At 41.2% G+C, this 25,254-nt stretch overlaps 1 protein-coding gene across 2 annotated transcripts; it reads left to right on the top strand.

The window, feature by feature from the left end:
- Positions 1–274: 274 nt before the first annotated feature.
- On the top strand, positions 275–25,172 carry LOC105702520. 2 transcript variants are annotated; one of them, XM_012430155.2, is made up of 3 exons: positions 275–686; positions 17,870–17,915; positions 20,634–25,172. In XM_012430155.2, the coding sequence occupies exon 3, from the start codon at positions 20,650–20,652 to the stop codon at positions 22,813–22,815; it is 2,166 nt and encodes a 721-aa protein (XP_012285578.1). In that variant the 5' UTR covers positions 275–686; positions 17,870–17,915; positions 20,634–20,649; the 3' UTR covers positions 22,816–25,172. The 2 variants fall into 2 exon arrangements, with proteins under 2 accessions (XP_012285578.1, XP_012285577.1); XM_012430154.2 differs by having other exon boundaries at positions 276–686; positions 17,870–17,919.
- Positions 25,173–25,254: the final 82 nt, after the last annotated feature.

Below are 25,254 nucleotides of genomic sequence, written 5' to 3'. Positions count from 1 at the left end.
ATCGTTTCATACTTTAAATCGTGAATATGGAGACTCTAAGGTAGGTCCTGAAACTCGCGAAATTTCATTTTTTTATAAACTATTTTTAAAATACCTATGNATTTGGGTACGTATATGGGACACTTTCATATCGCCTTAAGATTCGCGCAACCATTCCCGACCATGACATCTCTCCGTTCGCCGTAAGAGGGCGCTCGGTCATCGAGGCAGTCGAGTCTCGGTTCCCGGTTCCGTCGTTCCGTCGTTCCTCGATTCCCGGTTCAGCAAGACCGATTACACACCTAGCGCGGCGAAGTTAGTGGGGGCTCTCGACGAGGAGTCGCGCTCTCTCTCTCTCACCCTCTCTTTCGGTCTCTCTCTCGGCGAGCACGGTCGCCTCGCTCGCCACATCAGTCCCAACACGGCGTCGGGCGGCGATAGATCGCGTATCGTCGATCTGGGCGTCGATTTCTGCGCGATCGACCTCCTTCGGTCGGGGGATCTCGATCGGCGACTCGCGCTGCTCACCGGCCAGGTTTTAAGCCGGTGAGCGAGCGACACCTCCCATTAGTTCCGCTCGGCGCCGCGCGCACCGGCGCGTCGCTGCGCTTCGGTCGGGTCCCGAGGGAAGCGACGACGCCACTCTGAGCGGGATTACCTAATCCAGGGCCGGCGACCAGCGCGACGCACGCGGCAACCTTCAGGAGGTAAGATCGACATGCGAGGATTTTATAGCGAATTTTTACAAATTCGAAAACTACCTTGAAAGCAATTAGAGACTTTCGAAATGCAGATTTACTCATTTTTATCTTTTAAGGAGTAAGATTGACTGAGGTGCGAGGATTTCAGAGCGGATTTTTATAAAATTAGAAAACTGCCTTGACAGCAATTAGAGGCTTTCGAAATGTAGATTTACTCATTTTTATCTTTTAGGGAGTAAGATTGACTGAGATGCGAAGATGTTAGAGCGGATTTTTACAAAATTCGAAAACTACCTTGAAAGCAATTAGAGATCCTTGAAGAGTAGATTTACTAAGTTTTATCCTTTAGGGAGTAAGATCGACATGCGAGGATTTTAGAGCGGATTTTAACAAAATTTTAAAACTGCCCTGAAAGCAATTAGAGGCTTTTGAAACGTAGATTTACTACTTTTAATCCTTTAAGGAGTAAGATTGATTGAGATGCGAGGATTTTAGAGCGGATTTTAACAAAATTCTAAAACTGCCTTGAAAGCAATTAGAGGCTTTTGAAACATAGATTTACTAATTTTTCACCATCAGAGGTTACGATTGACTGATATGCAAGAATTTTTGAGTGCGTTATTCCAAAATTCGAAACCTACAGGTACCTAGGAGAATGCCTTGAAATTTCTTGCCGGACAGAAATAGTGATCTTTGGAAGGATAATTTTTCTGTGGAAATTTCATAGAAATACTAATTTGTTAGAAAGGACATTTCTTTGCAGAAACTTAATGTAGGACAGAAACAGTAATTTTTGTTAAGGATATTCGTCGCAACCCTATACTTGGCAATATTTTATTATACACGGAGGTGTTTTTTTTGGGGGGGGGGGGGGTTTAGGTTACCTGAAAATGATCGACCAATTTTCTAGTTAGATAACCCAGTTTATTATAATTATATTATGATTGTTATTATTATTATACATGTACCGATGATCGGTGGCCAGAAAATCCGCGGTCGTTTCCGTCACGTCTTCTCGTCTCGCTTCGCTGGACCCACGGGCCTTTCTTCGCTCTTTCACTTACTCTATGGTCCATTTCCTTCTCTACGGTTCCAGGGAACGCTGTTCTATTTTCTGGCCTCGTTCATAACTTCCAAAAAAACATACGAACCAGCTATGTTAAGCCGGCGTGAAAGAGTCGAGTCCTCCAGCCTCCTTTCACTCGAATCATTGTTGAAACTTCACCTTCTAACGAATTCAAAATCGATCGCTGCCAAGTTAAATTCGATCACTTTAGTACTGAACAATGTGAACGATTTAGGGGCATTGAACAATGAAAACTTGGAAGTCTAATGTCCAAATTTATGAATAGACAAAAATTTGGCTCTTCGCAGGTGTTAGTTTTATCCCACCAGTCGATATTACGAGTTTCTTAAATTTTTTAAATTTTGTCGGTACGTTTTGTCAGATTATACATTTTTGGGTTTGCCAGAGCCTGGTGAGGGATTTTTTCTTCGGTGTCAAAGGGATATTTTATAATCCCGTTCCATTGTGGAAGTATGTAATGTTAGGTCAATTTATAGTTTCTAAATAACAAACAACATCTAATTGATTTAAAATGTTGCCTTCGCATTTTATCGAATTACTCTTTTTTGGTTTTGTCAAAATCTACTGATCAGATTTTTTCTTCGGTGTCAAAGGGATCTTTCATAATCGCGTTTCATCGTGGAACTATGTAAATTAGGACGAGTTACATTTTTTAACTAACAAACAACATCTGATTGGTTCAAAATGTTGCCTTCACATTTTATCGAATTACTCTTTTTTGGTTTTGACAGTCTGCCGACCAGATTTTTTTCTTCGGTGTCAAAGGGATCTTTCATAATCCCGTTTCATCGTGGAAGTATGTAATGTTAGGTCCATTTAAATTTTCTAAATAACAAACAACATCTAATTGGTTCAAAATGTTGCCTTCGCATTTTATCGAATTACTCTTTTTTGGTTTTGACAGTCTGCTGACCAGACTTTTTCTTTGATGTCAAAGGAATCTTTCATGACCGCGATCCGTCGTGGAAGTATGTAAGAGGTTAAGAAGAGTTACATTCTCCAGATAACAAATAAAATCTCCTGGAATTTAATCTCTTCGAATTCCAGGTTCCCATAAATGCCGAAGCACGTTTCACAGTTCTCGAAACGCGTTTTCCTTCCGCGGAGCGGAATTGTGCCACATTTTACGAACTCGGTGTGTTACGATTAGAAGGAAGGAGAGGACAAGAAATTAGCATAATACTAATGCGGTTGACAACATGAGTTCAATACACGCGGCATTTATTAACACCGATTAATCAACTCGGGGATGAGAAGGATTTCATTAACTCACTCTACCATCCATTAAAATAAAATTCATAATTATTCATGCGCTCAGCCACAGGGATAATTATATATTTAAATATATAGTAATTATATATATAAATCGTGTAAAAGTCGAATAATTGATAATGAATACGGCAGTGATAAGTAAAAAACGCGGAATGTACGAAGAAGTAGATGGAAAAAGTAGCAAACGTGAAAAAGATGAAATGAAAACGTATAAAAGTATTTCTTTTTTTATTCCTCACGAGAAAGAAAATCTAACGTAAGCTTAACCTCAAAGTTAAGGAAATCTAAAGGCCTAGAGGTTAATTAGAAATGTCTCTTTCTGATAACAATCGGGGATCTAAATTGCTGATTCCGGCTCGATAAGTTTTGGGAAATGGGGACGCCACTTTGTAAAATTTATTCCTAGATTTTCACTTTAACTTAACAACAGACTTTAAAAATCCCAGACTCGATAATGTATCCTAATCGATGCAGCACTGACAATTGATTATGTATTCACCTTTTTAGAAATTGGGAATGGAATCAAGATACGGCAAGCTGCGTTCTAAAAAGATAAAGATACAAGAGATTTATTCCTGTACATTGTTGAGATTATTCATAAAATTTACAAACATTTAATACGTAAGGATGTAGTGGAATTATGACTCTACTGTCTCGAAACCAAATTAATATCCATTTATTATGGATTTCTGAATTTACTTATGACTTTACATCTCGATATCATTGAATGATATTGTGTAGAAATTAATACACGTATGTATTCAATTTCCACCATGTATTATAAATGTTATTTGAAAGCACGTGATAAAATTAGTACACGCGAATGAAACTTAACAAAAAAAAATATTACCAAATTGTTCGTTGCACTCTGATAAAAATCGATGAAAATTTACATAAATTTTGACACACCTCATAACCGAAGTTTAACACATAGGAAATAATATAAATAAAGTGGGAAAAATTAGAAATTAGAAAATGTCTAAGCATTCATAACATTGTATATTTACCGTATTAGTGGATTTTGGCTCGAATTAAATGTGACATTACATAAAAATTGTCTATAATTTAACTGAGATGCTGATTACGATATTACGGGGACAATTATATTGGAATCTTTTACGGCATCAAAATAACCAATGATTACGTAAATTTGCACAGGCATATTCTTATCAGAGCACCTTCAATTTCGATAAAGTCTGTGATTAACGTGATAGCGATGCAACGAGCTGTTAACAATCCACTTTACCGTAAACATTACCTTTGTGGAATAACCGTTGGAGCTGTTTGACAAGAACAAAAAAAATTGTTATCTAACGGCCGATTGTTACGTCAATAAATTCCGGGGCACCGTTACTCCGCTCGTAATTGGATTGAAAAAAGAAAAGAAGATCTAACGTAGTTTATCGTGCTACTCTCCTTCTAATTAGAGGCAGTATGAGTCTCCCTTAATTGAAATTATGGTGGCGGCTGAAATTCATAAGCGATGAATAGCGGCAATCCATTCCTCCGCGCTGTATATGGTATGAAGAGCCAAAGAAGCACGTGCAGATAGGGTTATGTAGTACGGAGCAATGTGTTCACCTGTTGGCTGAATATCGAGTGCTACCTGGGACGTAATATACGGCTTGTAACCGGTAACGTTGATTTTTCTCAACGCCGAGTAGACGGCCACGATCGCGACCGCGACCGCCAAAGTGAAAACGAGAGGCGCGCCCGATCGGCGTCTTTTTCATATTTTTTCACACCTCGAGTGTACACGAGAATTCGTACGTGTTATTGGGATCTCTTCGAAATGGCGGGGAAGAAGTATCGAGGAAAATGGAAGTGAGGAATTATCCAGGAAAAGTGGAGATGAAGAATTATCCAGGGAAAATGGAGGTGAAGAACTGTCCAAGAAAAATCGAGGTGAAAAATTATTCAGAATAAGTTGAGGTGAAGAAATATTCTAGAAAAATGGAGATGAGGAATTATCCAGGAAAAATGGAGGTGAAGAATTAGTCAGGAAAAATGGAGATGAAGAATTAGCCAGGGTAAATGAAGGTGAAGAACTATTCAGAAAAATAGAGGCGAAAAACTATCCAGGAAAAATGGAGGCAATGAACTATGTAGGGAAAATGGAGATGAGGAATTATTCAGGAAAAATGGAGGTGAAGAGCTATTTAGGAAAAGTGGAGGTGAAAAACTATTCAAGAAAAATGAAGGTGAAGAATTATTCAGGAAAAATAGGCGAAAAACTATCAGACTTCTTCGAGGTCACTTTTACATCGCTTTAAGACCATCTTGGACCATCACGAGGTAGACCAAGATGGTCCATTCGTGCATTTCGAAATTTCATGGGTGTTAGGACCTTCCTTATAGCCTCCATATTCACATTGTCAAGTTTGAAACGATTCGGTGTACCCAGGTCGATGAAAAGTTTCATAAACGAGATTTCTTCGAGGTCACTTTCACATCGCCTTAAGACCATCTTGGACCATCACGAGATACACCAAGATGGTCCATTCGTGCATTTCGAAATTTCATGGGTTTTAGGACCTTCCTTATACCCTCCATATTCACATTGTCAAGTTTGAAACGATTCGGTATATCCAGGTCGATGAAAAGTTTCATAAATGAGACTTCTTCGAGGTCACTTTCACATCGCCTTAAGACCATCTTGGACCATCACGAGATACACCAAGATGATTCATTCGTGCATTTCGAAATTTCATGGGTGTTAGGACCTTCTTTATAGCCTCTATATTCACATTGTCAAGTTTGAAACGATTTGGTATAAGCAGGTCGATGAAAAGTTTCATAAACGAGACTTCTTCGAGGTCACTTTCACATCGCCTTAAGACCATCTTGGACCATCACGAGGTAGACCAAGATGGTTAATTCGTGCATTTCGAAATTTCATGGGTGTTAGGACCTTCCTTATAGCCTCCATATTCACATTGTCAAGTTTGAAACGATTCGGTATATCCAGGTCGATGAAAAGTTTCATAAACGAGACTTCTTCGAGGTCACTTTCACATCGCCTTAAGACCATCTTGGACCATCACGAGGTAGACCAAGATGTCCATTCGAAAGATTCGCTGCTGATGCGGAATGCGATGCGTGGAATGTCCTGGAGTGGAAACGAAAGACACGCCCTCGTCTTTTTCAGCTCTTCACACCTCGATGCACGTACCCGTCTTTATGGCGGACATACGGCTAGTCGTGATTAGACACCGTTGCCTAAGTGTCTTTCTACTCAAGAGCGTAACCGAGAGACAAGTCTTGCGTAAGAGGCGACTAATCGGAAAACCAAGAGATCCGAGCCTGTCACCGTAATCCTCTTTGGCTCCCCGGCTTTCCGATCTTCTGGATCACCTGAAATAATTCCTCTGACGGCCTTGACGCGCATGCGCATTAACATAACCTATATCTAATCGCTGCCGGATGGTCATCGAATCCGCTTCGAAACGGAATCTCGCGATCTTCCTCTTGGATTCAATTATCCGTCACCGTGTCACTTTTTGGATAAGTTTAGGTCAACGTTTGATGTCGATCATCGGACTTAAATTGTGAAAAATGAGTTCGTCAGCGATTTTCAGTGCTGATGATGTGCTTTCTTTGTTGCGTATACGAATTGTTTGAAAACGGAAACGCGGTTCTGCCTTTGGAATCGATAATCTGTGGCTGTGTCACTTCTTGGATAAGTTCCGGTCAAAGTTTAATGTCGATCATCGGACTTAAATTGTGACAAAAGAGTTCGTCAGCGATTCTCAGTGCTGATGATGTTCTTCTTTTGTTGTGTATGCGAATTGTTTGAAATGCGATCTTTCTTTTGGATTCGATAAGCTGTGGTCGTGTCACTTTTTGGCTAAGTTTAGGTCAAAGTTTAATGTCGATCATCAGATTTAAATTATTGGATTGATGTAAAAGAGTATATCAGCGATTTTCAGTGCTGATGAAGTTCTTCCTTTGTTGCGTATGCGAATTGTTTGAAAGCGGAAACGCGATTTTGCCTTTGGAATCGATGATCTGTGGCAGTGTCACTTCTTGGATAAATTCCGGTCAATACTTGATATCGATCATCGGACTTAAATAGTGACAAAATAATTTGCCAGCAATTTTCAGTACCGATGAAATTCTTCCTTTATTATGTATGCAAATTGTTTGAAAACGGAAACACGATCTTTCTCTTGGATTCGATAAAATATGGCCGTGTTACTTCTTGGATAAGTTCCGGTCAATATCTGATATCAATCATCGGACTTAAATTATGAGCAATTTTCAGTACCGATGAAATTCTTCCTTTATTATGTATGCAAATTGTTTGAAAACGGAAACACGATCTTTCTCTTGGATTCGATAAAATATGGCCGTGTTACTTCTTGGATAAGTTCCGGTCAATATTTGATATCGATCATCGGACTTAAATTATGACAAAAGAGTTTGTCAGCAATTTTCAGTACCGACGAAATTCTTCCTTTATTATGTATGCAAATTGTTCGAAAACGGAAACGCGACCTTTCCGTTGGATTCGATAATCTATGGCCGTGTCTCTTCTTCGGGGCCGATCGGTATCGGTCAAAGAGCTGCAGGGGACCATCATTCTCGTTTCCCTCCAATGTGTTCGGAAACGAAAGGTGCGTCGAAGTCGGTACATTAAACTGCACCGTGTCTGCATCGATCCCGCGTTCAGGTGGACGCGTATCAGGACGTCACTTCCGGTTTGCCTTTTAACGACTCGGCTCAAGCAGGGGAAAAGAAAAGAGAATTCGGTCACATAAGAAGAGACTTAGGCGCACTTGGCACTTTGAACCTCAACGACAACCGCCGGTTGACAAAGTCCACACTCGATGCCTTCATGACGAGTCGCGAGATACGTCAGCTGATCAATGTCATTGATTCCATTCGACTCCTAGAGTGGGACCCCGACTCGTTCCCAGAGATCGTTAGGTCCATTGTGCCGATTCTTGCTCGTTTTTCCTATTTGTAGCCAATGATGCCTTTTTAACTTCCCATCTACACACGACCGGATTTATGATGACTCCGATGACTTACCTTAGATCGAGAGGAATCTTATCCCTATCCGAGATGACTAATAACACCTACGAATTGATTATCGATTTATTAACCATCCGCTGATGATTTATTGGACCCTCGTCGCTAACCGATCTGTTTTATACGACCGGTCTTGTCAATTTTCTCGGTGATCGTCACGTTTACCACTATTTTACATAGGTGATTGTATGATGGGTGATAGGAAAAATCCAAGAGACCCTCTGAATGTTTAGTGTCTCATCTCTTGAGAAATCCCGATGACCATTTACGCCTGAGGGCTTTAGAAATGATTAAATTTGAATTATTTACTTGGAAATCCGTTTTAATTATTTTCTTTTTTCTTTCGTGCTGATGAGGAAATTTATCATGGAACGTAGGATTAACAAACATTGATCTTATGGTGTAAACTTTCGAGTGGAATTTATAAATGATTCCGTAGGTTGCAAAGAGGTGCTGTGTTAATTTTTCTCTTAATTCGTCTTAACCCTCTATTTTTCTTCTTTTTGTTTCGTGCTAATGAGGAAATTTACAATGTAACGTAGGATTAACAAACATTGATCTTATGGTGTAAACTTTCGAGTGGAATTTATAAATGATTCCGTAGGTTGCAAAGAGGTGCTGTGTTAAGGTTTACACAATCAAGTGAGACATGAAAAATATAGATATACAGGTACGTGACTTCGGAATCGCATAACCTGTTAGTTAAAAAACAGCCAAGTTATTATCAGCATCCCGGATTAACGTAATCAATACGTGCCGATTTTCATGATTTCTGAGATCTACCTTTTTTTGGATGTAGATGGCTGGATATATCGTCCTTGCCTAATTTCGCTACCATTCCTTATCTCCCTTACTTTAAATCTGAAGATAGCTTAATTAGTTACAGCTATGAGTTGTCATTCCCGCGTGTGGTTGTAATGATATGCATCCAGAAGCCATCAACCGATGAATGACTGTCGTTAATTCCCGCCTCCGAGATATTAATTCCGATTTCTTATAGATCGTTAGATCGTTTTATAGTGTCCGGCTTTAATTTCCTTTTCTTCCTAGAGGGGAATAGTTCAATGTTTCACTCTATTTGTGGATGGCGAGATAATCACGCGACGAATCGGCCGATCATCAGTCGCGTCATTGGGCAGCCATTTTGAAATATGGCATCATTAGACCTGCCATTTGTCGATTAGTTGTTTTCTTTATTCTCTGCTTATACATTAGAAATTCATTTTCTTTGCCCATTCATTCGGTAATTGACGTAGGATCGGTGTCACGATAGAGGAGGCCGTTCGTCGCATTATTGTGTCAGCGGTGTCAAAATGTGGTCTTATCGTGTCCTTGGAGACCACTGAGATTGTAATTTGTGTGGCTCTTGTCTTCTTCTCCTCCACGTACAGCCAATGAATAATTCTCCGGCATGTTGAACGTCTCAAATTTATGATAATTTCATCAGTCAATGCCACCGCCTCGCGTCAGCGTCTGTCATGTTTAAACAAAACCCTTCTTCTTTTTTTTTTTTCCTTGGAATGTAATATCATACTTATGCATGATTTTCTCTGTTACGTTGAAGAGATTACATGTCATCGTCATTCTAAATTTTAGCGATTGACCAGATCACTTTTTTAATATCATTTTCATATCTCTAATATCGTTTTAACGTCGAGATGTGCTCTTGTTGTGTTTCCAGGAATTAAAACAAGACCCTTCTTTTTTTCTTGGAATGTAAAATCATACTTATGCATGATTTTCTCTGTTACGTTGAGGAGATCATGTGTCATCGTCATTCTAAATTTTAGCGATTGACTAGATAATTTTTTTAATATCATTTTCATACCTTAGATATCATTATAACGTCGAGATGCGCTCTTCTTGTGTTTCCAGGAATTCAAACAAGACCTTTCTTTTTTTCTTGGAATGTAAAATCATACTTATGCATGATTTTCTCTGTTACGTTGAAGAGATTACATGCCATCGTCATTCTAAATTTTAGCGATTGACCAGATCACTTTTTTAATATCATTTTCATATCTCTAATATCGTTTCAACGTCAAGATGTGCTCTTGTTTTGTTTTCAAACAATGATTGGACGCATCATTGTAAAAAGGAAGTAAAAAGTACTTCGTACCTTTGGCGATCATTGAATCTTAATTTAAAGACCATTAAATCCGTAGTTTATGATTTTTTCCTCATCGTTGTCTATACATTAAAGGCGTTAATAATCTGCCCATGTTATATAATATCTAATTACAGACCAATCATCCAATATAATGTCTTTTTCATTTTAAAAGGTGAAGTCATTATTTGTGCATAATTGTCCCGCGTTCTCCCCAGAAAATAATGACTCACGCTTTGCATCGTAATTTATGACAATGGTCGTCATACTTGCCATTGTTACATGAGTATTGAAACGTGCTCTTATTGTGCTATTCAGGTCCACTGAGTTCATCGTTTGTATACAACTTCGTTCTAATTCTGCTCCTAGAAGCAGAATATCCTCCAAGTTTCGAAATTTCCATACAATTAAGCTTCAGGAAAAGAAATGCCGGCCATAAATTCAAGGGACGGAAAAAGCGAAACATGGCGACTCCACGACAGAAGTATGAATACACTTTAAGCGTAATTGACAAAATCTCAGTGCAAGCTGCAATTGTACTCGAACTCTCAGATTATAGTTCCGTTTTCTTATCAATGTTTCGCCACTTAATCTTGTATATATATATATGCTAGATTATATATATGCAATCGTTGTTGACGTCTTCGAAATTCGCTGATAACACCGAAAATCAATGCCATCGGTTAGCGTCAACGACATATCGATCTTCCGATAAAGTTCTTTTATTCTCAGGGATCGAAATCGTTATCAGCGTGCGATCTCGTTCTTTTTCTTTTTTTTTTTCTTTTCCTACGAATCCATATTTGCATACTGCCTTGGCATTCATGCGACACGAATGCGAAATCAATCCACCGATCGATGTCGTTCCTGTTTTCCTCGACTTTCCGATGAAAGTCTTATTTTTGCTTCTTATACGGTGCCCATTTTCTTCCACTGTTTCTTTTTTTTTTTCTTTCTTTTGTTACGTTTCTCCATTTATTTCTTTTCTTAGCAATTTTACGGTCTCTAGGTTTTACCGTTTACGAACAGCTCCTATATATGTATCGTAAACGTGGCTTAAGTGTACGATAATTCCGGTCATCAACGTCATTGATTCAACAATGACCACTCTGACGCGGAACTCTTATTCTATTTTTAAGAACGTAATGCGTCGTTTTTGCTTCATTTAGTTACGACGTCGTTTCTCGTCAGAGATCGCTGATTTTTTTCTCTGTAATCAGTTACACTGTTCGTATCATTAAGCTCTTGATCGCGGTCTTTCTTTTACGGAGCCGATTTTAATTATGTCAAATATGGATTAATAATAAGTATTCTGATCTGGGAAATGAATATATTAAATCGATGTGCCGAAGCTTGGCGTTAAGTACTCAGGGCTAGGGCACATGCTTATATGTATTTGGTACGAGACTCTATCGATTTTAATAAAATGGACGGTTGTCAAAGTAACGCATGATTAATTATGTCTAAATTGGTTTCATAATATGTATTTTGAACTGGGAAATAAATATATTAAATCGAAGTGTCCAAGCTTGGCGTAAAGTACCCAGGACTATGGCACATGCTTATATGCATTTGGTGCGAGACTCTATCGATTTTAATAAAATGGACGGTTGTCAACGTAACGCATAATTAATTATGTCTAAATTGGCTTCATAATATGTATTCAACTGGGAAATAAATATATTAAATCGAAGTGTCCAAGGTTGGCGTAAAGTACCCAGGGCTATGGCACATGCTTATATGTATTTGGCGCGAGACTCTATCGAGTTTTTTAAAATAGTCGGTTCTCAAAGTACCGCATAAAACTCTTAATTATTTCTGCAACGTAATCTCTTTTGCCCATTTATTTTCCAATTTTCTCGTTTATTCACAATGTGTCGTTTTTCAATTGCAAAAACGGAGTTCTAGTGATCTGAAATTCTGATTTTTCCATTAGGTTAATTGGATCGTTCTGTTTTAAGTAACGAACTTGTCTTTTTGTTTTTGTGCGTACATACGTCAATAGAACATATGGAGCCATTCATTTATTCATAAACACGATGTATCGTTTTTTCACTGCAAAAACGGAATTCTTACAGAGATCTGAGATTCCGATTTTTCTATTAAATTAATTGCCTCGTTACGTTTTAAGTAACGATCTCGGTTCTTTTCTACAAAGATGCTAGATAGCATTGAAAAGCTTCTAATCTATCTTTTAACACCACGTATCATCTGTTAATCGCAAAAAACGATGTATCTCTTTGAGCTCTAGCTCATTCATCCATTACATATTACGTCATTATAATCATATGCATCATTAAATTTCAGGTAATTATCTTTCTTTTACGAGACGGTTAATCGCGTACAAAGTTCTTCACTCGTACTTAAGTACGTTTCATTTCTTGGCTGGAAACACGAGATGAGATAGATTGAAACAGGAGCATTGTGTGCATCGATGATTACGTCATTGTAATCATGTGCATCATTAAATTTCAGATAATTATCTTTCTTTTACGAGACGGTTCATCGCGTACAAAGTTCTTCACTCGTACTTACGTACGTTTCATTTCTTGGTTGGAAACACGAGATGAGATAGATTGAAACAGCGGCATTGTGTGCATCGATGATTCATCTTGATTTTTCGATAGTAATCTTATACAGGTATTTTTCCATATATATAAGATATACCTGTATTCTCCTGGTCGTAACCAGATCATCGTATCCTGTTTTTTTTTTATTGAACATCATTGCGTGCATCATCTGCGCTCAATGTCCTTGCTATTCCACTTTCTTTTCTTGGTAACCGGGTGATTCGTCTGTTATTTGTAATGCCATTACCAGGAATACTTTCTCTACGTCGAAAAGTGCGTCAGACACGAATCGAGCATCAGCTGACAAATGCGACTCACCGTGACTTTCCGATGACGCGAAGGATTTCTTTTAAAAAGGTCAATTCCACCTGAATCCTTGCTAGAAATAAATTACTTGACAGATTACGAACGCAGAATGACATAAACCGAATTCCTGTATTACATATTTGCATCAGTCAATCAATCTTTTTTCTCGGTGCACCGATTAGTTTCTGCAAAATGATATAGTCTCACTTTTTCGTTTCTTCCTTTCCAAAATTCCCCATATTTTATTTATTTAGAAGGTACCGACAAAGAGTACATTTCTTCAGCGAGATAATGGAGGACATTATTTTTTGGAATCATAATTCAAGCATTAATTATTAGTCAATAATATATATTTGTTTCAGTCACATATACGTCGCATATATGTGCCCATAATTATGAAAGTGGCCTAAGTCATATATTTTTTGTTTTTTCGAACACGCCACATTATTTCAAACGAAATTACATTGAATTAATTTCGTTTGAAATAATGTGGCGTGAAATAACTGATAAACTCATTTTTTTTTCAATTTTGACTTAGACCACTTTCATAATTATGGGCACATATGTCAATATATATTTTTGTTTCAGTCAATCTTTTTTCTCGGTGCAGCGATTAGTTTCTGCAAAATGACGTAGGTCTCACTTTTTCGTTTCTTCCCTTCCGAAATTCGGGATATTTTATTTATTTAGAAGGTACCGACCAAGAGTACATTTCTTCGGGCAGAAAATGGAGAAACTTGGATCTCCCGTTTACCGACGTGACTTTTAGACTTCCTCGAAGACGGCACTCGGCCTTTCACGTCCTCCAGTAATGACGCATTACAAGATTTCCAGGAACCAGTTCTTCGACAAATGTACGAATTCAGGACTCCCGTTTCTCACTTGAAGAGAGAAAACGAACCGTGAAATTTGTCCAATTTCCAGGTCCGCGAATTCCCGGCTGCGTCTCGCGTCAAGCTATTTTTTCAAAAAAGTTTTTGCTACGTGTAGAAAGACGCTCCTATCGATTAGATATCAGCCGCTAATCAGCCGTGTTTTTGTACACGCAAAAGAAATATATTTTTCACTGAAGAAAATTGTTTGATCGATTGCAGTTAATTTCCGAAAACGCTTCGATTGAATAAACAGAATTTTAGTTAACGCGACCGCATTCGTTTGTTTCGACCACAATATTTCATTTAATCGATCCAAACGGTTAAAGCAACAAATTTATATCTATTTAAATATTTTCTGCTTATTTTCATTAGCCACCTTCCCGGAAAAGCTAGATTTGTCCGTGCCATCGTGCGGCGGGAAATTCAAATTTGCAGATACGTGATCTCCCACAACATACCATGCAATGCATCAAAAGTTACCAATCAATGAATTTAGTCATGTCAACCAAACATTTGGTTGTCCATGTAACCTTATTCCGTGGTTAAAACAACTAATTTATGTCTATTCAAGTATTTTTCTGTCTATCTTCATCAGCCACCTTCTCGGAGAAGCTGGATTCGTCCGCGCCATCGTATGGCGGGAAATTCAAATTTGAATGGGCGGTCGCAAGTTCCAGGACTTATCGGGCATTTTTCGGGGTTCAAGCAGTCCAGGGCTCGTGTAATAATTAACTTGGGGTCTGCGAAGTGTCGTAATGGCGGCGTTGATGGCGCAAGAAACGCGCGGTTTTGCAATGTCACGACAAAGTGCAGCCGCGACTCCGGCCTTTTTGCGGGAGGGAATTAATTCTCGATTTCCTGCGGAGAAGCCGAGGTAACTATCGCGGCTCCATCGTGTTTTCGCTACGCGAAGAGCGTCGTCTTCTTCATCGTTGAGACGATACCCCGCGGCCCAGGTGACCTCTGCCCCGGGGAGCTCATCTTTTATCTCCTCGTCTTGTCTGCTCGATGCTCGCGAGTCTGCCTGCGAGTTCATTCCGACAGCGAAAAGTGCCTCGGTCGAAGAAAAAGGAAGAAAAATACCGTAAAAGAAAGAAAACCACGTTTACAAAGTGACTACTCGACTCGAAGTTCGCTACGCCTCGTCGGATCTCGCTATCCGGGAACTCGGTAGAGTTTCGCGCCAAGTACAGTTTATAAAATAAACTCCCAATAGTACCATTCTTCGTGAGGTTTATTATCTCCAGATATTACAACCACGCTTCCTTACTTCCACGCAATTGCAGCGTACTATATCCGTATCCTGCACCTCGGAATACGGGAGGTTAGTACCTCAACGCAGGCTGAAAAAAAAAAGAAAATTCGGAGAAACTGCAAATCAAGCGTGGGATTCCGAAAGGTTCACTCGCGAAATGGAATATCTTTCCTTTGGTTGTCTCGAGATTTCGAAGGAGCGGCCGAGGAGGCGACTTTGAAAATTCCAAGTGGCGCGCCCTGACCGCAAGGCTCCGCCCGCCATCTTGGACGCACCCGGACGTGTCATGGACGTCTCCCCCGTCTCCCTTCCATTACTGGGAATCGATATCTCGCCTGTTCTCCGATTTACAGCGATTCGAGCAGTCGTTTCCGACCGAGAAATCGACTCGATGCTCGACGAAGGGCGCGAGTACAAGGCTACTTTATTCCTGCTTATCGGCCCCCCGTCGGCGGCCATCTTGGTGCCGGACGTCGGGTCGCCCGAATGCCTTTCCTAGTGACTTTCGACGCCTTTTCTTTTCCCCCAGACCGAGGCAATCGTTACTTCGGCCGCACGCGACGACATGACGCGTTTCTAGTGGACGACCACACGTTACCGTTACATGCGCGTTTCCGCAAAAAGATCTCACGGCCGACGCCCCCGCGTCCCGATCTCGCGCTCTTCAAAGCAAAATCGAGATCGTTAACGTCACCCATGGGTATAGATCCCTGAATTATTGGCCAAATGGCGCAAAACTCCCGGAGGATCTTCCCCTTTATCGGAATTTCCAGCTTGGCGGAATTTCATAACCAGGGTTTCTGCTTTCTGTCGAGAAATACCTTCGGTAACGACCGACGAAGATGTTAACTTTTCGAGCTAACACTTGAAATAAGGAGGGAATTTCAAATTGATTATTGTTTTCCGTGATGATGGATGTTAGACCCTCGGTGCGCTAAATGTTAACTGTCGAGCATTGTTAAATGACAATTGTTCTTCTTGATTCATCATTTTACGCGATCACGTGGATAACCTCAAAAATGGCGCGATAAGGTCGCAGAGCTTCCGAAGCGTCCTCGAGGAAATTGAATTTCACTTCATTTTTCTTGAAAAATGTGATAGATTATTTGTCTATTAGAAATTTAAGAAAATGTCTGATTACTTATTTATGTGGTTAATTTAATTATTAACGTCTATGTTCCATGGTGGAAATAACGCTTGATCCCACGATGATTGGTAATCAGCTTCCGGGAGACTAAGCGTTAACAGTCGAGCACTGTTAAGGGGATGTGAAAGTGGCGTCGAAGAGGTTTTGTTTATAAAACTTTTCTCCGGACTCGATGTACCGAATTAAACTTTACTCCGTAAATATGACCGCAAGAGGGGTCCTGACACCGATGAAATTTAATTTTTCATAATTTTTAAAAAGATTAAAAAAAAATTAGAATTTCATGCATGTTAGGATCTCACAACTTTGAAAGATGTCTAAAAAGAAATTTTAAAAATATTTATTTCATGGGTGTTAAGACCTTCCCTATAGCGACTATATTCACATTGTGAAGTTCGAAACGATTCGGTACACCCACTTCGGAAGAAAGTTTCATGAATGAGACCTTTTTGACACCACTTTCATATCACCTTAAGCGACAGTCGTTTTCTCTAATAAATCTCTGTGCACGATCACATATGCTCGGATAACCTCAACATAAGTCGAGTTATCTCTAAGGAAATTCGAGGCGAAAAAGTGGAGTCGCGCCTCTTTTCGCGTTTCTTTAGAACCGCGATAAATTGTTTATTTATTCGAAATTTAAAAAACATGACTCTATATTTATATTGTCCTTTAAATATTGATTAATGATCAGCTTCCGAATAGCCTCAACAAAATAGCGCCGTCGAGTTATCTTTAAAGAAATTCGGATCCAAAAAGTGGAGTCGCGTCTCCTATCGCGTTTCTCTAGAACCGCGATAAATTGTTTATTTATTCGAAAATTAAAAAAACATGACTCTATATTTATATTGTCCTTTAAATAATGATTAATGATCAGCTTCCAAATAACCTCAACAAAATAGCGCCGTCGAGTTATCTTTAAAGAAATTCGGATCCAAAAAGTGGAGTCGCGTCTCCTATCGCGTTTCTTTAGAACCGCGATAAATTGTTTATTTATTCGAAATTTAAAAAAACATGACTCTATATTTATATTGTCCTTTAAATAATGATTAATGATCAGCTTCCGAACAACCTCAACAAAATAGTGCCGTCGAGTTATCTTTAAGAAAATTCCAGGCGAAAAAGTGGAGTCGCTCCTCCTTTCGCGTTTCTTTAGAACCGCGATAAATTGTTTATCTACTCGAAATTTAAAAAAACATGACTCCATATGTATATTGTCTTCTAAATAATGATTAATCATCAGCTTCCGGGAGTCTAAGCGTTAACAGTCGAGCACTGCTAAGCGACTTTCCTCAGATAGATCCCCTTGCACGATCACCTACGCGCGGATAACCTCAAAAAAATGGCGCGATCGAGCCGTGGTCGAGTTATCACCAAGGAGGTCCGAGGCGAAGAAGCGGAGTCGCGCCTCCTCGCCTCGTGGCCCCGGCCCCGACCGCGTTCCCGATAACCGAGCGAGAGAGTGTGCTTAACGTTAACCGACGACGACCAGGCGGCGTGCGAATAACCTAACGAACGTGCCTTGATATGTTGCAGATGCGCCCAAAGCCGCGGTGCCGCTGAGTCCCGTCCGTCTGAACTTGTACGTGAGTATCGCCAAGAAACTAAAACTAGTACGCTACCTTGGGCGTCGAATATTTGGCTACTATTCTGGATCGGTGATAGATGATCGTTGATCGTTGATTGGTGATAGATGATCGGTGATAGATGATCGTTGATCGTTGATACATGATAGATGATAGATGATAGATGATAGATGATAGATGATAGATGATAGATGATAGATGATAGATGATCGATGATCGATGATAGATGATCGATGATCGGTTATCGGTGATGGGCCTTTGGGTACATTGGACCCACTAAATGAACCTCTATACGGTTCAGTGGTTAAGGTGAAGTGAAACACGTCGAGAAACTTGATCGACGCCGATAAAGAAGATTTTTCTAAATTTCTACGTTGCCGACGTTGGTTTTTATATTGACAGCTATGTCGAATTATATTGGATATTGTACCAAATGGCATACTCCACCTGTCGTTTTCGTACAATAAATATCAAGAAATCGAGGTAAAACTCCAGAAATCCTCTACGTAACGAGTCTCCGGAAAAATAACAGAATCGCGAAAGCCAAATAAATTAATGAGCAAATATAATCGGCCCTCCAAATATTTATCTTCGAGCGCCATTCCTCGATGATCTCTCCTCGCGCAAGAGAAGCTGCTTTTTTCGATTACCACTGGAAGATCGCGATGTCTGCTTGTCTTCTTTTTTATTATTCTTTTTAAGATGATATGAAATAGTCCGCCTATATGTATCTGAGAAGTCAAATCGTTGGGGAAAGTATTCCCCTAATTGGGGGTACCGATTCGTTTCAAATATGGAGGCCCTAAAATAGGTCCTGAAAACCAGGAAGTTTCAGTTTTCTTGAAATGCAATGGAATATTACAGAGTCAGACGGGAAAATATAGGAAATACTTTCACTAACGGTTGCAAGAGAACGTCTCGGGGCTAACGGTTATTCTTAGAGCAAAAATTTAGTTGCAGCTAAACGTCACAGATGGCGACGTTGGTCCTAAACAGTCGTTAGAATAATGAATTCCCGGGATTTCGACAGTTTTACGTCGATTTCTTCGTCAATACTTTCCTGAAATGACACATGCAACGCTTTAGTTCGTATAATTATCAACGTGGACTGTAAAAGACATCAACATAAATATAAATGTCGGTAAGAGGACGCGACAGCTTATGTTCCCACTTGAGTATTAAAAATGACGTTCCACCAAAAAGGGTATAGATGAATTTTAATTTATCGACGTGGATTTAATTTCTCAGCGCCTTTCATATCATCTTAACGTCCAGAATACTTGTGACCAAGTGTACGAGTGTTATCAATGACGTCGCTTTTTGTATCGCTAAATGGCGTCGTGCAGAAAGGAACAAAATGCGGTGCGCGATTCCTCGCGAAGCGCAGTAATAACGCATTATGATTCAGACTATGAGTAAATCTACATACATATTTGTTCATGTAGATCGTGCCCTTGCGGAATTGCGGCTTTGCAAGGAATCGATGTTTCGCCATCTGTCGATGACGATAACCAGGACAATGAGAGCAAGTGATTGCACTCGTTAAAACGAGATTATTAAGCGTTCCTTTCATATCGATACGCTCTTTATGAAAACTTCAAGCGACATGCTTTTCTTGGAAAACTCCAACGGACGGATATAATTATAGACATTCTGCGACTTAGTTAACGAATCACGTCACAGACCGGTTTTTTTATTAATTTTTCTTTTCAGGAGAGCTATTCCGACGAAAAGACGCGAAAAGCTGTAAGAGGTTATCTCGCTTAAATGTGTTTGCAGTTAATATGGGGCTTCGTTTAAAAACTGGGATGCTACATTTTTTCATTTAACCGGCAAAACGTGATCTTGCAATCGCTGATATGTTTTGTATTATATGAAAGTGTATTTATTCTTTTTTCTGGGTTTGGAATTGTAATTAATATGTCTTGTGGAAACATTAGACGCTGCGAGTTCACGGCGCTGCCGAGAGATGGCGCTGGGGGTTCAGACTTCGAATCATCGATATAGCATAACTAATGCATGTATATTGAAGCGCTTCCTGGCGAGGAAATCCTGAAACTAAATTATCTTTCCACCATCAATATTCGTACCTTCTTCGGCTTTCGGTAACTCTATGGATACATCCAACGGTAACAACTTGTCGATATTGTCCAAACCAGCAGACATGTAAATTTGAAATTGTTTTAAAAGTATACACAGAAATCCTATTCATTGAACTCGTAATCTGAAGTGGAAACGTTTAATTTAATATTACTCGCTTACGGTTAATTCATCTATAGATACTTAACACATTTCTCATGTAAATGCGTCTTTTAATCGAAATTGACTTTAATAACTAAAATGACATTATCATCCGGGATCACACTGATAACATTCATCAGGATCATTCTACTTTTCCTTTTTTACTTTAAAAAGATTATATCGTAGTATACAATTTCTTCGAAAATGTCGCCCCTTAATCGTGTCTAATTATATTAAAAAAATAAAAAAATAAAAAAAGTTGCAAAAGTGCAGGAATGTATATTTAATTTTTCAATCCCGAGGGACTAATGTGCTGTGCAAAGAAGTGGAGAAAATGTTAACGCTTATTAGTTGTCATCTGAACCCGACATTAAATAGAAACCTGGCATTAAAAATTAGAAAGAAAAAAACTAGGGTTAGATAACTGAAGGAAGGCATGTTTATGAAATAACAATTATATTTCAATTCCGCAGGTTAATCGGCCGAAAAATGTGGACTACCCGGCCATGGGCGGTGACAACGTTGGCGGTGTTCCTTTCCCTGCAATGTTTTCCCATACAACTGTCAAACGGCCTCTGCAATTTGGAAAACAGTACTGCCATTGCACGCTGTCACGACCTGCAGGATGTAAAGTACATCGACACATACGGCCTGGAGACCTTGAAGACTTCGTTCGCAGACAAGAGACTGAAGTCCGGTTTCTTTACCAGACTGAAAAGTCTGAAGAGCCTGGACCTATCAGACGGGGAGCTGAAGCACATCGAGCCAGGGAGTTTCGCAAAGCTCTCGAAATTGCAGACATTAAGTCTGGCAGACAACAACATCGAGAACCTAGAATTGGGTACATTTGCGGGTCTCCGTAATCTCCAGAGTCTGGACCTTCGAAGGAACCAGATAAGCCAGCTACCACCAGTCTTGATCACCCTAAAAAACCTGCGCAACCTTGAGATTTCCGGAAACCCTTTGGACTGCAACTGTGCAACGATGCGAGTGAGAGACCTCCTCCAAGAGGCTGGTGTCAAGATGTCCAAAAGATCCTTTTGTGCCAGTCCACCTAAGCTGAAGAGCGCTGCATTTCTTAAACAAGATACCCACGCGATCTGCACCCTAGAGGAGCAGGACAACGAGATGCAGGGCGATCAACCAGCGGTAGAGCCTGAAGGGTCTGGAGATCAGGGATCAGGCGACGTCCTTGACCAGTTGTCGAAGGAGTTCGAAGAGGACGACGAGGAAGAGGGGTTTGACGAACTCCTGGAGACCCCGGCTCCGTCAACCAGCACCTTGGCACCAGTTCCTGAAACTGCAGCCACAACCAGTGACGCCACAATTGCAACATCCGCAGCTGCGCCGAGTAGCACCACAACAAATGACCAGATACCGACGAAGACTGCTGTTGACGATGAGATTTTCTTCGAGTCCGAAGAAGCCAATCCTTCCACGCCCGTGCAAAGTTCTCCCACGACAACTACGACAACAACCACAGCTACGATTCCGAAAACCAAGTCCCAAAGTCCAGGTGGATTCAGGGATGAGTTGATCGTGCCCATCGAGGGATCAGGCGACGGAGGAAGAACATGGTTTGGTGTAGACGAGGATGCTGATCTTGACTCTGGTTCTGGCTCCGGGTCCAGTCCGTTTAACGAAGGTTCTGGTTCCTTCGACTGGGCCGTTGAACCCGAAAGCGGTGCTGGTGATAAGACCACAACTAGCACTAGCCTCTTGGACTTACTGTTCGGAGCTCTGTGGAGCACTGCAGCTCCCAACATCGAAGAAGGGAAAGATCTGGACCTAGCGGAAGAAGAATTCATTCACGTTACTCCAGAAAAGGAACTGGGAACTACCAAAGCAACGACACCCATAGAGTCCGTCACTCAGTTGACCCCAGCAACGACTAAGCCTACTAAGGCAGCCTTTACACCCATAATCGTGGACTCGTCCACGAGGAGAGCCAATCTTGTCGAGAGTCCCCATGGAACCGACCAGATTGACGTCAGGATCGGCAACGAAGAGATGACCGACGTCGCTCCATCTCACCAACCGAAGAAAGGAATGGGATCATACGTGGTTCTTGGTGCACTTCTGGCAATAGTGGCAGGGCTGATCGGTTTTGCGGCGTACAAGGGAGACTTTTGCAGGAAAAAGCGAAAGAGGAACGACCCTGAGAACGGAGGTACCGAGATGAAGGACATGAGAACAGCTCTTCTTGATGGTAACGGCACGATGCCTCCCAAAATCGCAGCTAATGGGAACCCTGAGAGTGCTCCACTAGTGAAGTCTAACCTCGACAAGGAGAGAGAGTCTGAAGAACCGGTAATGAGACACCCAAAGAACGCCGACGTGGACTCTGGGGATCCCGTCAAACCTCCTCGAAAATCTCTAAGCGCACAGAGAGAAGAACCTGCTGTTAATCTGGCGGATGTTGCAGCGAATGGAGGCTCGCTTGATGAAAAGAGGGCCAGCTCTCCATATTTATCTGCATCCGACATTGGATCAGTGTCGCCAGTAACACCGGTGCACTCGTCGAATGATCCTCCTTTGACGCCTGGGGCTCATAGAGTTAAAATAGTCCTTCAGGAGAATCCAGACAGTGTACCGAAGACGCCTATACTCATCACCAGGACGAAGGCTGGAGAGAATCTAGTCATGGCACCCTAAGACACGGACTGATCCGACACGATAGGGAAACTAGTGAAGGAACCAGACTGCTGGTTCTCCTCTACCCTTTAGACGAGTTTAGCTCGTTAGGGACTACTAAATCCTGCGAAACAGGCCATTCTTGATGGTAATCATTATCGACGAACTTACTATATCGTGTCTAGTTCCCATCAACGTCGGTCGTTGATCAGACACAGACTCATAACGAGAGATGAAGTGGGAGCCGAAATGCTCCGTTGATTCATCATCAGCAAGTGCTGAGTCCCTACATAAGATTTGGACGAACCTCTTGCCCAGCATTTTCTAATCCCCCAGCATCTTCAGCAGCAGTCATGGTTCAAGGACCAACTCCCGAGTCACCATGAGTCCCATATCTCAATCTACGTCATTATCTAGACGAACTTATCGGAGAAACAATCACAAGATCATGTATACCCCCCGTCAGTATTGGGACATGAACTCACAAACAACCCAGTGAACGTAACAAGATGCTTACAAGATGGGAGCTCATAGGGAACATTCTGATTTCGCTTCGATCCCAATTATGCAGGGCAAGCAGACTCGAATTAGAGCTTCCACCACTAGGAATAGATCATCTGAGATAGCGATCAAACGAATTCAGCGAGAAGAAACGGTGAGGGAACCAGAACGCACACTTCCGTCGATGATCATCATCCGTAAGGAGCCGAGCTCGCTGGTGGTGAAGCGGCTGTGATGGATTCGGTTGATCAGGCGTTCCTCCACGTTGTTAACTGGCAGTCTGATATGTTGTTGGGTCGTAACCGTTGCCGAAGAAGACCACCGAGTCCCATTAAGTTCGGTGCACCGATCTGGGTCGTTGCCGCATCGTTGCAGCTGCGCGAGAAGGTGTCCCTCGAATTCGATCGATCAGCAGGGAACCCTGAGGTGCGCACGCCCTCTTCTGCACGCGGTTGCATGGCTGAGACACCAAACTCCTCTCCCCAAAGACCGACCATCCAGCGACGCAGCTATTGTTAATCGTTAATATTTATTTTATACGTCCAGAGTAACGGCGATTTCCAAGACGGAGTCACTTGTCCATCAGCTGGTAGACCGTACTCCAAAAGACGAGTTAGGGTACTTCCACCTGACTCCTGTATCGCCAGCCAGCTACACTTTGTGTAGCACATCATCAACAATGGAAGCACAGAGAAAGTACCTACCTTCCATTCCGTGCTAGTTGGTAATAAACCGTGAATATGCACCGAGAAATAGGAATACTTGACTGAAACAAATGTGTGTCGTTGCCTGAGTCATATATCATTGCAAGACGGCTGCAAGTAGAATTGATGTCGCGACAAGAGGAGTTGCTTTACTCTATCTGACACCTCTTTGGACATATTTGATCGCGGGATTTTGTTGTGGCAATGCACATTTCTTTGAGTTAATGAATCTTTCTTCTCAGTGTGGGTCGAGAAGGCGCGTTAAGGGCTTGTTGTGTGTTAAGTGAATTCTTTCTTGGAACTCGGAACTCTTTGTAAATATATTTCCCGGCGAATGGTGTACCGATGGAGAGATGCGTCTTTATTTTGCGTTACGGCAGAAGGAATCCTGTCTTTCTATCAGTGCCAGGAGGATTGTTTTCGGAGGGAGTCTATTGTGCTGTGAGGAGAGTCCAGGGGGGCAAGTCTTCTGGATGGGTCCAGAAAAAGACGAGCCGTTTGTGCAATTTTCTACCATTCGGGCAGTATTGCTCTGTCCTTTCTTTATGCTTGCCTCGTTTGAAAAAGGGCCACCGACCATAGAACATGAGGAGGACCTTGTAATCTTAGGCGGTAATAGGAGTTAAACTGATGTTTTATTTGCGCTGAGGACCTCCGATAATGGCGACTGATTATCGGCGGTCCTCTGGGTCCCACTGCTAATCTTGACTCTTAACTACTATAATCGCGAAATTACAGGAGATCTACGGACGCATGGGTCTAGTGGAGGCCGCGGTATAGTAGTTAATGTTTAGTGCCTACTTCTACAGGGAAACTTAGGCGCGAGACACGTGTTACGTGAAAATGGCGCTTGTATGAAGATAAGCATGGAAATACGATTAACTTTACCGACTCCGCGGAAACTGGAGTGCGATTGTTCTAGGGATGATCCCGGTTCTTAAAGTTCCTTCGCTCTTGCTGCGACTCGGTTTTCTAACCCCCTCTGTCCCGAGTGTCCAGGTTGTTCCAAAAATAGGGATACAACACGCTTTGTGCAGAACATTCCCGTCGAAGACGCTCTTAGGGTGGATGGAGGGCCACTTCGAATCAAACTCGACACCTTTGGGTTCAGCGGAACCAAAGGCACAATTTCCTTTGTACACTCAATCTTTAATAAACGTAATGATAGAGTAATGCCAAGAGGCACATCCTCGTCGGTCCCAGGTTCGACCAGTGGTTTCGGTAAGTTTTGATGTGGATGACACTCTGATGTGGG

Source organism: Orussus abietinus, unplaced genomic scaffold (genome assembly GCF_000612105.2).
Source record: "Orussus abietinus isolate OABI.00-Male unplaced genomic scaffold, Oabi_2.0 scaffold288, whole genome shotgun sequence".
Lineage (NCBI taxonomy): Eukaryota > Metazoa > Arthropoda > Insecta > Hymenoptera > Orussidae > Orussus > Orussus abietinus.
This window is presented reverse-complemented; position numbering and strand designations above follow the sequence as displayed.